Here is a 12,891-nt window from a genome sequence, read left to right as displayed (position 1 = left end):
TCCCACCTCCAGACTCAGAGAGATTAGGGTGCCAAGACTTCAGACACATCATAGCTTGGACCAAGCTCTTGGGCTTGGGGAAGTTAGGGGTATTGTTAGACACTGGGACACAATGACAGGGACATTTGACCTGTGGGGGGTGGGGTGAGGGGGGGACAGAGTCTGGTCCTCTCTCTCTTCTCTCCTCACTGCTCTCTTTTGAATGTGTGTGTCCCTCCAATAGCCAGCCATATGTTTGAAGTTGAACCCTAGGGTGAGGGCATTGGAGGGTGGGGCAGTTGGGAGATAACTGGCTGGCCATGACGGCTCCACCCTGATTTAATGCCTTATAAACGGACTCGGGAGACACTGGAGTGGAACTTGTCTCACTTCCAGAATGGTGAGAAATAGAAATAGATTTCTATTGCATATAAGTTACGCAGACCACAGTGTTTTGTTACAGGAAACAGGAATGGACTAAGACATGCACTACAGAGGTGCTTAGGGGTCAGGCCGGTAACAGTAATTACTGTCACTAGTGGCTAGAAAGGAGGGAACCGAGTGGTCCCAGCTCTCAAACACCCTGCAGAGTCTAACCCGTCAGAGGCATCTGACTCATTCCTAGCTCCTTTACTCCAGAATGCCATGGCCTCTATCTGAGCTTCCCATCAAACAGGCGTTCTTAGAGGGGTGTGTGCAAGTCTGAAGGGGCCTGACAAGAGTTGGGCCTCTTTCCGGCCTATCCTGTTACAGCAGACACAGCAGGATGCAGGTGTTCCATCCCCCCCCCTCCCCCAGGGTCCTCTGAGTTCCCAGGCACAGGGTTTCCTGGGACAACCTGGTCTTTCCATCTTTACTCAGAGTGGCCTCCCATGTGTACTGCTGCCTGCAAGGGCCTGGCTCCCATCCCGCGGGCTCTGCAAGTGTGTGTGTGCAGGACAGACATCCTGTCTTCACTCAGTTTCCACCTCAGAGGATCAGTGACCTCATGTTTCTGAGTGCTGAGAAAGGAAGGCTGGAGTGTGGGGTGTGGGGTGTGGGGTGTGGGGTGTGGGGTGTGGGGTGTGGGGATCACCCAAAAGCTCACTCACTTGCCACTTACCAAGGATTTTTCTCCCTTCTTTCAAAGTTGTTTCCTCGAGGGAAATTTTTTTTATTTACCTCTGAGTAAAATATATGAGCTTGTATGACTCGAAAGCAGAACACGAAGAAAGGTTTCTGTTGCTGACAGAAAACAAAGAAGTGGCCTGCTGGCCTTTGTCAGCCAGCAGGGTTACCTTCTCTCATTTCTGTGACCTTTCTCCCTACTGCTTGTGCCCATCTGAGTGGAGAGGCCCAAGTACTTGTCATCGCCCTCCAGAGCCCCAGCTGGGACTGTGTTCAGGCTGATGATGTGGCCTGGCCCTCAGAAAACCTTCCCCTTCCTGGGGAGAACAGCTGCGAGGCAGAAGGGTGGGGCAGGGGTGCTCTGTGGAAGCATTTAGAGAGGTTGCCACCTCTTGTTGGCTTGGCAACAATGGAGATGACCTCTGTCCTTGAATCTATGGGACATCTCTGTACACTAGAAGCAGGTTCATTCAGAGGCCTCTAAAGTCTACTCTACAACCAGGCTGTTTACCGGCCCCACATCCCTCACTCCGGAAGGTGTCGGGGCCTCTCAACTTTCACTTTTGTCTGCTGGTTTGTGGACAGCCTGGCTTGAGTACTGACTTCTCAGTCATGTCTTTTTGAACCTTGCTTGAGGTAGCATACATGGGTTGGGGTTAAGCGGTTTCTTCGGCCCTGATGTCAACCTGACTGGCCAGAACTGCTCTTCCCTCAGCAGCTCATCCGTGGATCCAGTCCATGCACATGCGCTCAGTCCCCACCTTAAGGCACCGGAAGAGGTCCTTATAGTCCGGGCCAGGGAACCCCTTATGGGGAGAAGGTGGTGGTGGTCTCCGCCTCCATACTCATGGACGTGTTCCGTACGTGCCGGCAGGAAGACCACTGCCGGAGCTGTTCCTGGCTGAGGCAGCCCAAGTCCTTGAAGAGCTTGAAGAGGTCGCTGCGGAACTTGACGCCGATGAAGGCATACAAGAAAGGGTTGACACAGCAGCGGACAGAGGCCAGACTGTAGGTGACATCATAGGCGATGTTGAGCTGCTTGCTGGTTTCGCAGCTGCTATTGGTGATGTTGAAATTGGCCACGGTCTGGGCCAGGACCACCCCATTGTAGGGCAGCTGGAAGGCTATGAAGACGACCACCACAGCGATGATCACCTTGATGGCCTTGTTCCGCTCAAAGTTTCGCGCCTGGAGCAGGGTGCGGATGATCACAAGGTAGCAGAAACTCATAGCCAGCATAGGCACCAGGAAGCCGACCACCATCTGGGCCACCTGGATGGTGATCAAGGCCTCCACCTGGGCACTGACGAGGGAGCATCTCCACGTGTCCTCGCCACTGTTCTTCTGGAGGCCGCTGTAGAGCAGCTCGGGGATGGAAAGGCACAAGGCCAGCGTCCAGATGCCCACACAGGACAGCTTGCTGATGAGAAGCACACGGGCGCGGTGGCGGTGGGCCGACACGGCCTGGACGATGGCCACGTAGCGGTCAATGCTGATACACAAGAGCAGTAGCATTCCGCTGAAGAAGCTTAACTTGTAGATGCCAAAGATGCTCTTACACAGGTAGACGCTGAAGATCCAGGACTTGGCTTCGCTATAGGCCCAGAAGGGAAGGACCGTGAGGAAGAGGATGTCCGCCACGGCCAGATTGAGCAGGTAGGTATCCGTCATGGTCTTGAGCCTCTTGAAATAGATGTATGTGAGCACCACCAGCCCATTGCCTAGCAGGCCCACGAAGCAGATCACCGAGTACATGAGAGGCAGGAACCAGGCCTTAAAGTTCCGCACATCCTTTTTGAAGCACACCGATTCGTACAGGGTGTAGTCCACCGTGGTGTTCTCACCAATGTAGTCATCTGTGACCTCATCTTGGCAGAAGCACACCTAAGGGGGAAGATAGCGCCTGTTGAGTTGGCAGTCTGGATCTAGGGGACATTGCTTGGGGCTTTGGTTCTTTCCCAAACTCTCAGGGCCTTAAGACCCTTTGGGTCGGCATCTCAGAAGGAGGAGCCCAGGAAATGATCTGTTTTTTTTCCCTCAAACCCTGAGTGAGACTTGGATTTGAAATTCACACCTCTTAAGCCTCAGCGTGTGGGGCTAGAGAACTGGCTCAGGGGTTGGGAGCACATGATGCTCTTGTAGAGAAGGGGTTCGGTTCCCAGCACCCACACGATGCCTCGTGGCCATCTGTAATTCCAGTTCCATGGGCTCTCATGCCCAATGCCTCCTCGAGCAGCAAGCATGCATGCGGTGCACTTATGTGAATGCAAGCAAAACATTTATACCCATAAAATAAAATAAGCCTAAATAGAGGCTGGAGGGTAATGGCTTAGAGGTTAAGAACACGGACTGCTCTTCTGGAGGTCCTGGGTTCAATTCTCAGCAACTACATGGTGGCTCATAACCACCTATAAGGGGATCCCATGCCCTCTTCTCATGTGTCTGAAGATAGTTACAGTATACGCATATATGTTAAATAAATAAATAAATGTTTAAAAAGACCAAAAACAAAACAAAAATGTAAATAATGATTTTAGCACATGTATGAATTACTCAGGGAGGATCTTGTTAAAACGTATGTCCCAATGTATAGACTGAGGCAGAGCCAGAAGTCTGCATTTCTAATCATCAGGAGCAGAGGTCTGATTTTGTCAACTCTTGGGACATCTGGTCTCATCCCCAGTGATGGCGGACTGGGATAATCTAGGGCTTTGGGGTCTGCTGAGCCTGAGCTGGGAAACACACATCTCCTCTGTGTCGGGGAGACGGAGGCAAATCGTGACTCCTGTGCTGGGCCTTTGTGGGGTTTGGGACTCTTATTCTGGTTCCCCTTTTTGTCTACAGGGTTTATCTTACTGTAAGGCAGGGCTGTGATGTGGGGTGGGGGGGGAAGTACATCTTTCTTCTGGAGTCTCTTTTAGGTCCCAGAGCAGTGTTTTAGGGGGACTACAAAAATGCCTCAGCTTTCGAGGGAAAAAAAAAAAAACACAAACAAACCCTGTGTTAGGGTCAAGGTTGAGGAAGGTCTGAAGCAGGAAGAGAAGATCAAAGCTCTCTCAGTTGAGAGACCGCCTCTATGACTGTGGACCACCAATAAGAGACACAGATTTTTCATGGTTCCATGGTGCCCACCACACACAGATAGCATATACACAAATGTAGGGCCTGTGGGATAGCGCTCGGGTAAACGTACCGGCCTTCCTATGGCCGCTTGTGCCCCTGGAAGGAAGAGGCTCTCTTTCCCCCACTCTCCCTCTGTGTTCCCACCCTCTTCCCACACCTCTTTGCCTCTCTTCCGGCAGATCCCAATCAGCAGGGCTCAGCTGTTCTGGGCTTTTTTTAGCCCCTTTGCAGGGCTGCAGGGTGCGTGTGGGGGGAAGGTTTAGCAGCTGCTGTGATTTTTATCAATGGAGGGGGTGCCTGCTGCCTGCCTGCCTGTGTGTGATAGATGGACCACCACAGATGGGAGGGGGTGGGGTGGTTTGAAGGCCCACTTTGGGAAGCTCAGGGTTCCTTCTCTGGGTAGGAGACTTTCAGCCATTCGGTGGCAATCCACAGATCACCGTTGTGAGCCTGCCAACAGGGTTAAGGACAGAGTGATGCTCAGGGGCCTTGTCTTGGGGCATTGCTAACTTGAGAAGAGGAGTCCATAGCAACCTTGTTTCCCTGGTCCAGGTGTGACTGCAGCCTGGGGAGAGGTTAGTTATCCTCGGCTCCTCATGACTGTCTGCGGGCCCCAGGGGCTTAAAGGGCTTGTAGACCTTTTGGAGGTCAGAACTCCTAGCTTCTATGAAGTATGCTCCCACATCAACCCCCCTTCTCCTCTCCCTCCTGCTCAACACCCCTTCCCCCAAGCCTGCCGCCTCTGCAGCCCACAGCCCCACCACATCCGGCCCTGTCTGAACTCCCCCCTCCCCCAAGTGAAAGACAAAAACCAGTCACAGATGTCTTTACCCTTCTCTGGCCTTCCAACCAGCAGTACAGGAGGTGGGGGGTGGGGGGTGGGGAGAGTGGTGGTGGTAGGGGGAGGGGCCAGGCTAAGGGCTGCAGCCCAAGCTCCAGGGGGCCTCTGAGAGGGGTTTGGGGAACAGTGCCCAGCCTGGGGCCTGTCTGGCCTGAGCGCCTGGAAAGCTGCCCCTCCGGCTTCCGGACTTGGGGGAAAGTCCAATTCTGAAGCATTCCCCACCTTGAGAGAGTCCCACCCCAATCGAGGAAATCTGACTCTAAGAATTTCTCCTAACTCTGGTGGTTGGCGAGGCACACCTCTGCCTCCATTGCTGGGACACAGGATGGAGCACTGGGAAGTGGGCTCTTTGCTCTGCAGAATTCAGACACCCCCCTCCCCTTCGCCATCCTCCCCACCGGGTCTCGGGCTCCACCCGATCTCTCTCCCCTCTCCTCACAGGCACGCCAGATGGCTTTTCTATTTCATGAAGGAAAACAGAATGAGATTACATGGAGACCCTTGGGCTGAAAGGCAAGAGGAGGCAGCTGTGGGCGACTGGAGAGTTACCAGAGCACCGGAGCGAGGGTCCTTTTCTCAGCTCGCTGATGGTGTACCTATGTGCAAATCCAGGCCCCTCTAAGCCTTGTAAGATCTCAGATACTCTTTCTGTCTCCTGGGGGGAGGAGGTGGGAGTTGGAGAGAAGAAGGTGAGGGTAGGTTACACCTCCCTGGGCTTAATGAAAAGGGGGACAGTTGGAAGTCCATGGAATGCCTGCCCCCTGTGCACCCACCAGGAGGGAGGGGCCAGCAGCTTAATGACCTGCAGGTGGGTTTGTGTCTAGACTTTCCTTCTATCCGGCTGTTTATGTCCCAGCACTCCCAGCTGGGGAGGGAAGAGGGAAGAGAGCTCTCACCCTGGCAGGAAGCCTCACCTGGAAAATGACAAGGAGAGCCACCGCCAGCGCATTTCTCCTGGGTTTCCCTATAGGAGACAAAGGAGATGATGTTACTGCCTGTAAAAGTGCTCTGTTATTAAGGAAAGGGGGTGGGGCAGGGGCGCCATAGGGAACTTTCAGCCCAGGCTCCGGGCACCTCGAGCTTGCTGAAAGAGAACATCAGAACCAGAGTGTGTGTTTGAACACCTGGCCTGCTGCCCAGCATCCCAGGCCTCACCTCCCTCCCTTCCACTTCTACTCCCAGGTCTGGAAAAGAAGCAGAACAGCCGCCCCTCCCCTCCTCCAGCCCTGGCCGGTCTAGGCTGCTGCTGGTTTGCAGTATCCACTGTACCCCAATAACCCCTCTAGACTGCTGGTCCTACACAGGGTCCTGAGTCCCCCCCCCCCTTCCCATTCCACATGACACAGAGCCCTGTGGTGGTCAGGGTGTGTGCACACATGTCCAACACTGCCTCGATGGCCAGGGGCATGGACGCCCACATGTGAAGCCTCACAAATGTTCTAAGGGAGGAACTAGGGAAATGGGAATCTGGTTTCTCCCCTCAACTTGTTTTCGAATGCTCTGCAGACAGAGACCATTGATTGTTTAGAACAAGCCTGCATACGCCAGGGACAGCTCCTCATTCTGCTCGGAGCTGAGCCTTGGGCTAGCCTGGACTGTATGTCCTCCTGACAGTTATGCAAAAGAACAACTGGAAAAGTAATGTATGTAGACAACTTATGTCCCCTCCCCCCACATATTTCCCTCCCCGCACCCGGAGACCCTCGATTCGCCTTCTTTGTTTTGTTTTGTTTTTGGATTTTGGTTTTTTCAAGACAAGGTCTCAGTGTAACCCTGGCTGTCCTGGAACTCATTCTGTAGACCAGGCTGGCCTTGAACTCAGAAATCCTGCCTCTGCCTCCCAGAGTGATGGAATTACAGGCGCTGGCCACCACAGCCCGGCTTGTTTGTTTTGTTTTGTTTTGTTTTGTTTTTTTGGATTGATGGTCTTTGTTACTGACACCAGCCCCAGCCCTTGAGTCCCAGTTCCTCAGATCCACAGGAAAGTCAAGTCCATAGTAGGACTTTGTTCCCCTGAACCTATCTTCAGGAGGCTGGGGGGGGGGGCCCTCTGGAGGCCAAGGAAGCAGTACAAACGCAGACATCGTGTGTCCTTGGCCATAGCACCACCTGCTGGATTCTGAGCTACATGACACCTAGGGTACCCGACATGTGCTTCAGGCTGAGGAGTCTAAGCTTGGCCGTGCGTATAGCAGGAAGGGCATCAGGCCTCCCAGACAAACGTTTTCCCCTTCTCCATATTCTCCTTCATGCTATGTAAGCACGTCTTATGAAAGCATAACTCTGCCCTCTATTCCTATCGTGCCTCCCTCTTAAATCTCTAGCTATAAATCTAAATCCTAGCGGCACACATAGAGAGACACTTAGGCTAAGCATGTGGCTCACGCCTCCAGTCGTCTGCTCAAAGTCCCTGCCTCACCAGCTCCATCTTTTTCTGGGGACAGTCAGCCACCACCCCTTAGCATCAGCTTGTACTCGAACATTTGGAGACAGGAGGGGGACCATCACCACGTGGCTTGTGGCTTCACAGATCATCTCTCTTATACACACCCCCCCTCTAACTGAATTACCTCTGGCGTTTCCCCCACACCACCCCCCCCCCCCCCCCCCCCGAACTTGAGGTCACATGTCCATTCTTAACCATGCGATTGTCAGGGTCTGATGCTCAGCCCGCCCTTCCCTGACTCATTTCAGGGTTCAGCGTTCGAGGTTTCTTTCAATCCGTCAACAGCTTTCGGTTAATGTAGAGAAAGCCCAATCTGACTGTCAGGGACGGCGAGAGAAACCCCTGAGGAACAAGAACTGTTTCTGTTTTACTCTGGGTCCTGTCCCAGGTTTTTTTTTTTTTTTTTTTTTCCAGTCGCTGTGGGGGAGGGGCTTTCGGGTATGTGAATAAAATTGATGTCTCATTCCAGGGATGCTCGATATGGAGTAGGGGTGGTGGTAGTTAGGGGGGTGGTGGATGGGTGGGTGAGCCAGGGTCCTGTAGGTCCAGGACAGGCCATTTTTAAGGCACTTAACAGGAGAATTTGGGGGAATTTGAACATGTGGTGACAGGTACCTGGTCAGGGGCAGTGAGTCAGATGGCTCAACAGTCAGAAAGCAACCACTCTTGAGCTACAGCCGCTGGGAATGCCAATTTTGAGGAGCTCTTGGTTGAGGTACTGGGTGTTTCCTGAGCTCTCGGGTTTGCAGAATGATTATGATGAAAGGAAAACTCCCTAGCACTCCAGCCTGACACTCTCCAAACCCTTCCCCCATCTCCCTCCCCTCCCCCCACCTCCCAGCCTGGGAAGCCATCTCCTGCTTAGGTCCTAAAACTCCCATTTGTTCATTCCCCCAGACCCTCCAGGCTGCCCAGAAAACCATGGCTGCCTATCATCTGGGCCCAAGAGACACTTCAACCGGTTTCCTCTCTGGACCTTTTTAGCCACTGTAGGGGACATGACAGAGGGTGGAGGCAGAAGCAGGGATCCAGAGAGCAGATAGAAGGCAGGGATGTGAGAGCTGGTGGGATCCTGTTATTAGGGTACCAACTCTGTCACTCAGTGACACGGTTGGTACTCACAGAGTTCTCAGTGAAGTGCACTGTCCACATGTGGACAGGTACTGCTATCCCGTCCTCATGGATACTGTATAAGGCCCACAATCAGCCCCTCGTGAGAAACCACCAACACAAGGCTTCCCTGAGGGCACCCAGCTTTCTGGCCCTGGAAAACTCACTCCTAGCCCCTCTCCCTAAGTTTCTCCCCCTCATAACATCTTGTAAGTTACTGTGATTCCTCCTCTATTCTAGGAAACAGAGGCCCAAGAGATGTTAAGGCGTTTGTGTGGGTTCACGGAGCTACTAGAAAATTGATCAGATGGGAAGGGGATGTCTAGCCTGGGCTCTCACGGCTGAGTCACAGGACATCTCTGATGAGCCTCGGGTGCAGAGGGTCCTCCAGAGACCAAGGCGATCCTTACTCTCTCTACTGCCTCTGGCCACTCATTTCTGTTGCTTCCACACCTCCATCTCTTGACATTGGTCCCTCCTCTGTCCTGATACAAGGATCTGTTGTTTACCACTCCTTCCAAAACACACATTTCATCTATTTGCCCATTTATTTGGAAAAGGGCAGGGGGACCTTTGCTGGTTCCCATTCTTTTTAGGATCATGTACAGACTACCTGATGTTGTCACACAGAACTATAAGGATCACCCCAGCCTGGCTGGCTTCTTGGCACATCTACATTCCCTGACTCCCGTCAGCCTACATTTCCCCCATCAGATCCCATTACAGATGGTTGTGAGCCTCCTGTGGGGTTGCTGGGAATTGAACTCAGGACCTCTGGAAGAGCAGTCAGTGCTCTTAACCGCTGAGCTATCTCTCCAGCCCATTTTCCTCTTTCTTGGTGCTCTATTGCCTTCACCAGAGCTGACTGACTATGAGCCCAAGGTGTGTGCGCATGTATGTATGGGTGCATAGCCATACGGGGGCCAAAGGGTGACATCAGTGTCTCTCATTGAACCTGGAGTTTGCCAATTCTGAAGACTGACTGGCCAGCGAGCCCTATGATTCCTGCCTCTGTAAGCCTGGTACTTACGCACACTGCTACACCCAGCTTTTAAACTCAGAGTTCTGAGGCTACAAACTCAGGGTCTCCAGCATGTGTGTCAACCACATTCCTGACTCTCAGGTCCCTCATTTACTTTGTTGGCTGTAGAGACTGAGGGTCCGGCCACATCCTGGCCCTTCTTTATTTGGTTTGACAACTTCTACACACCCTTCAAAACACAACTTCAATGTTTTCCGGACACATGTTCACAGCTTTGCTTTTTGTTTTTGAATCTTGTCCTCACGCCTCCTCAGGGAGTGCTGTGTCTCACTGTTGGTGTTGCGTGTTGACATACACGCTGCTCTCCCCACCAGACTTTGCATTCAAAACATTCTCAATGAGCGACACAGAAGACTGGGAGACAATGCCACGCAAAGGGGTGAGTTTTCTCCTAGCTACCCTGGGCTCCAGTGTCATTCTCTGCTGCCAGGTTTCTGGAGGGCCACACCAGACTGACCCAGAATTCCCTTCTGCCACCATCTACGGCTGAGCTGTGAGACACGAGTCTCTCATGGGTTCGTCTCCCACCCCCCACCCCCCTCACCCCTCTCCCCCTTATCTCTGATTTTGAGAAGTTGTGCTGAGATCTGTGGTCCCAGTTCTTGAAGGTGGGAAGGGCACATCAGAGCTGCTCATTCAAATCATGAAAGAGGCCGGCTCAGCCCTGGTTTTTCATTTTGTATAACAGAAACCCGGCCCCTCTCACCCACCTCCTGTCGTTGCTGGGTAGACAAAGAATGAAAAACAGCTTGTTTGTGGCCCACCCGTCCTTCCAACGGCGCTGGAGCCTGTTTTGAGCAAAGGTTCTTAAGCAGTTTCCCCTCACACCAGCATTTCAAAGTTAGCTACTGGGCTGCTTTTTAAGTTGAGTAAGAAAGCAAGACTATCCCTTCTTCTAGGACCCGAGTTTGCCCCGCCCCCTGTACCAAAGCCATGGGTTTAGCATCCTCAAACACAGTTCAGGAGAGACTCTATAGCATCCCAGTGCCAAGGAAGGCAAGTGTCTGTCTCCTTTTTGGGTTAAAGCATTTATACCTTTAATGGGCCGACTGAGGTCAGTTGGGGTGGTCAAATTTACACCATGGAAATTGGCGAGCTCTGTAAATTCAGAACCTTTCCTCTATTCTGGGAGTCACTTTTTAGGAAGGCAGAGAAGGTCTTTGGTGAATGGTGAGGGTACTCTGGGACTATGGCTGGTGGAGGTAGATATCTAGGGTATAGGCTTAGAAAGCAGGCAGGTGGGAGGAGAAGCTGGAATAGATAGATATTTGAATTCTAAAATGTACTTAGAGAGGCTGATTCTATCCATCTATCCATCTACACATCCATCCATCCATCCATCCATCCATCCATCCATCCCTCCCTCCCATCAACATTTTCTATTTACACCCAAAACATCTGAGACAGAGGTGTAAGAACAAAACTCTGCTTCCTGTGAGTTCATAGCTAGCAGAGTTGGTCCTCACCTTATACCTTCCACAGCTGCATCCAGATCCAGGGTGCAATGCATGCTGGGCAGGAGAGACAGAGATCAAGATGCGGCTGGCTGTGGTGTGGCTGGGAGGGGTGTGAGGGCAGCACCAGGGAACCTTCACTTTTTAAAGTCAAGCCCTTGTGGCTTTGAGGCCACAGTGCTGCTTTACTCGCTGGTGAGCGGAACCCTCTAGGAACTTGGCCCCTTGAGCCCCAGCCGGGTCTGACTCTGCAGCCGAGATTTAAGATGTGTAACTGGGGTGTCTGGAGCCGGTCTAGCCACTCAGTGCCTCCTGGAACTCCCCTTGGCACTTGGCTGTAGTCGACACCGAGGCTCAGCTGGAAGAATAGCTTGTTATAGAGAGGGCTGCGATGTGTGGGCTTTGTTTTAGGGGCTGTACCACGCTAGGAGGTCTGGCTACAGCGTCTCTATGTGGAATGCCTCCTGGGTCACTCAATTTTATGTTAGTCATTGATTCTTTAACCTGCAAGAGGCACAAAGCCTGGGATCTGTAAGAAGGAGGGAGAAAGGGAGAGGGAGACAGACAGATGACAGACAGACAGGCAGACAGACAGACAGACAGAAGTGGCAGCTTGTATTTGTATCCTATGATGCACAGCACGGTTCGCATCAATTCACTCCTTTTTATAATTCCATGAGCATGGGGATTCAGATCCTGGTTTAACAGGAGAGAAAGGAGGGACCCAGAGAGGGTGACCTGAACTCTTTAAGGAGAATTTTCTTAGTCCCCAAAGGTACCAGAGAATATCACCCACCACCACCACCAGCTGAGAACCTGTTCTATCCAGGTTAACAAGGTCAGTCTGCCACACTGTTCATTCCCTGCCACTTGAGAGGACCCCAACTTCACTCCCTGTGTTTGTCTTGGTATCCACACCTGTTCCCTTCCCTGGGTCTGAAACAGGTGTGGATACCTGTACATCCTCTCGGGGCCAGTGAGATGGCATTCTCTGAAAGCAGCCACCAGTTCACACCAACTGCCCTGATTTCTCTGGAAACTCCCCGTCACGACCTCTACCCACAACCCATGCCCATTGCCTAGAGTCAAAAGTTGACTTCTCTCGTGAGAAAGCGTACTCACTCGGGTCCATGATGATTTCTGGGCAGTTGAAGTCGCACAGGCAGACTGTGCTTGTGACTCTTGTCTCCAGCTACCCCTGTCTGAGGAGGAAGTGGTAAGAGCCCCTTTTAAGTTATTCTAGGAGCCACCTTCTTCCCTGCCCCTCCCACCCTTGCCCCACCCCTCAGAGTCTTCCTGGGCCACAGGGTATAAAAAGAGTGATAACCACATTCAGCGGTCATAGGATCTTGAATCACTGAGTCGTTTGCATTCAGAAAGTCCCTGGTAGTACCTTTCAGAGTCTCAGGGAGTAGCTGCTTCCATCTGTGAGTGCCCAGTGCCTGGGTGGCAGCTGTGGGGTGAGCTAGGCTGAGGCTGGGGAGTCAGAGATGTACTGCATCCTTCTCTTGGTTTTGAATAAAAGTCTCCCTTTCAGTATGAACTTGATCAGCAGCCATCGGCAGCTCCGACATCCACCTGCTCGACTGGGATGAGGTCTGTTGGATGGTCCGGCCAGCAAGGCCTCAATGACACTTCACCATGAAGTGAAGGTTTAAGTGTTTGTTTTCAGTACTTAAGCTAAACATCACAGCACCCAGATGCTAGATATGAGGGTGCTGTAGCCCATAGGCTTTCTCCATTAACAGAGAGGACAATCAAGTCCAAGCCATTATCCAAACAGGTTCAC

At 52.3% G+C, this 12,891-nt stretch overlaps 1 protein-coding gene across 1 annotated transcript; it reads right to left on the bottom strand.

Annotated features, from left to right (window-relative positions):
• Positions 1-380: 380 nt before the first annotated feature.
• Positions 381-12,327, bottom strand: Ccr7 (C-C motif chemokine receptor 7). The gene is made up of 3 exons (XM_052195904.1): positions 12,225-12,327; positions 5,965-6,014; positions 381-2,970 (listed from the first exon to the last, which is right to left on the bottom strand). Exons 1-3 carry the CDS (start codon positions 12,232-12,234, stop codon positions 1,894-1,896), a joined length of 1,137 nt encoding a protein of 378 aa, XP_052051864.1. The 5' UTR covers positions 12,235-12,327; the 3' UTR covers positions 381-1,893.
• Positions 12,328-12,891: the final 564 nt, after the last annotated feature.

Source organism: Apodemus sylvaticus, chromosome 10 (assembly GCF_947179515.1).
Source record: "Apodemus sylvaticus chromosome 10, mApoSyl1.1, whole genome shotgun sequence".
Lineage (NCBI taxonomy): Eukaryota > Metazoa > Chordata > Mammalia > Rodentia > Muridae > Apodemus > Apodemus sylvaticus.
The sequence above is the reverse complement of the archived record's forward strand: the minus strand, read 5'-3'. Positions and strand labels throughout refer to the sequence as shown.

Bases quoted from the DNA above. Each gene is read 5' to 3' on its own strand.
- Ccr7 (XM_052195904.1), bottom strand. The intron at 2,971-5,964 runs GTGAGGCTTCCT...CTTCCCCCTTAG, and splicing joins CTCTCCTTGTCATTTTCCAG to GTGTGCTTCTGCCAAGATGA.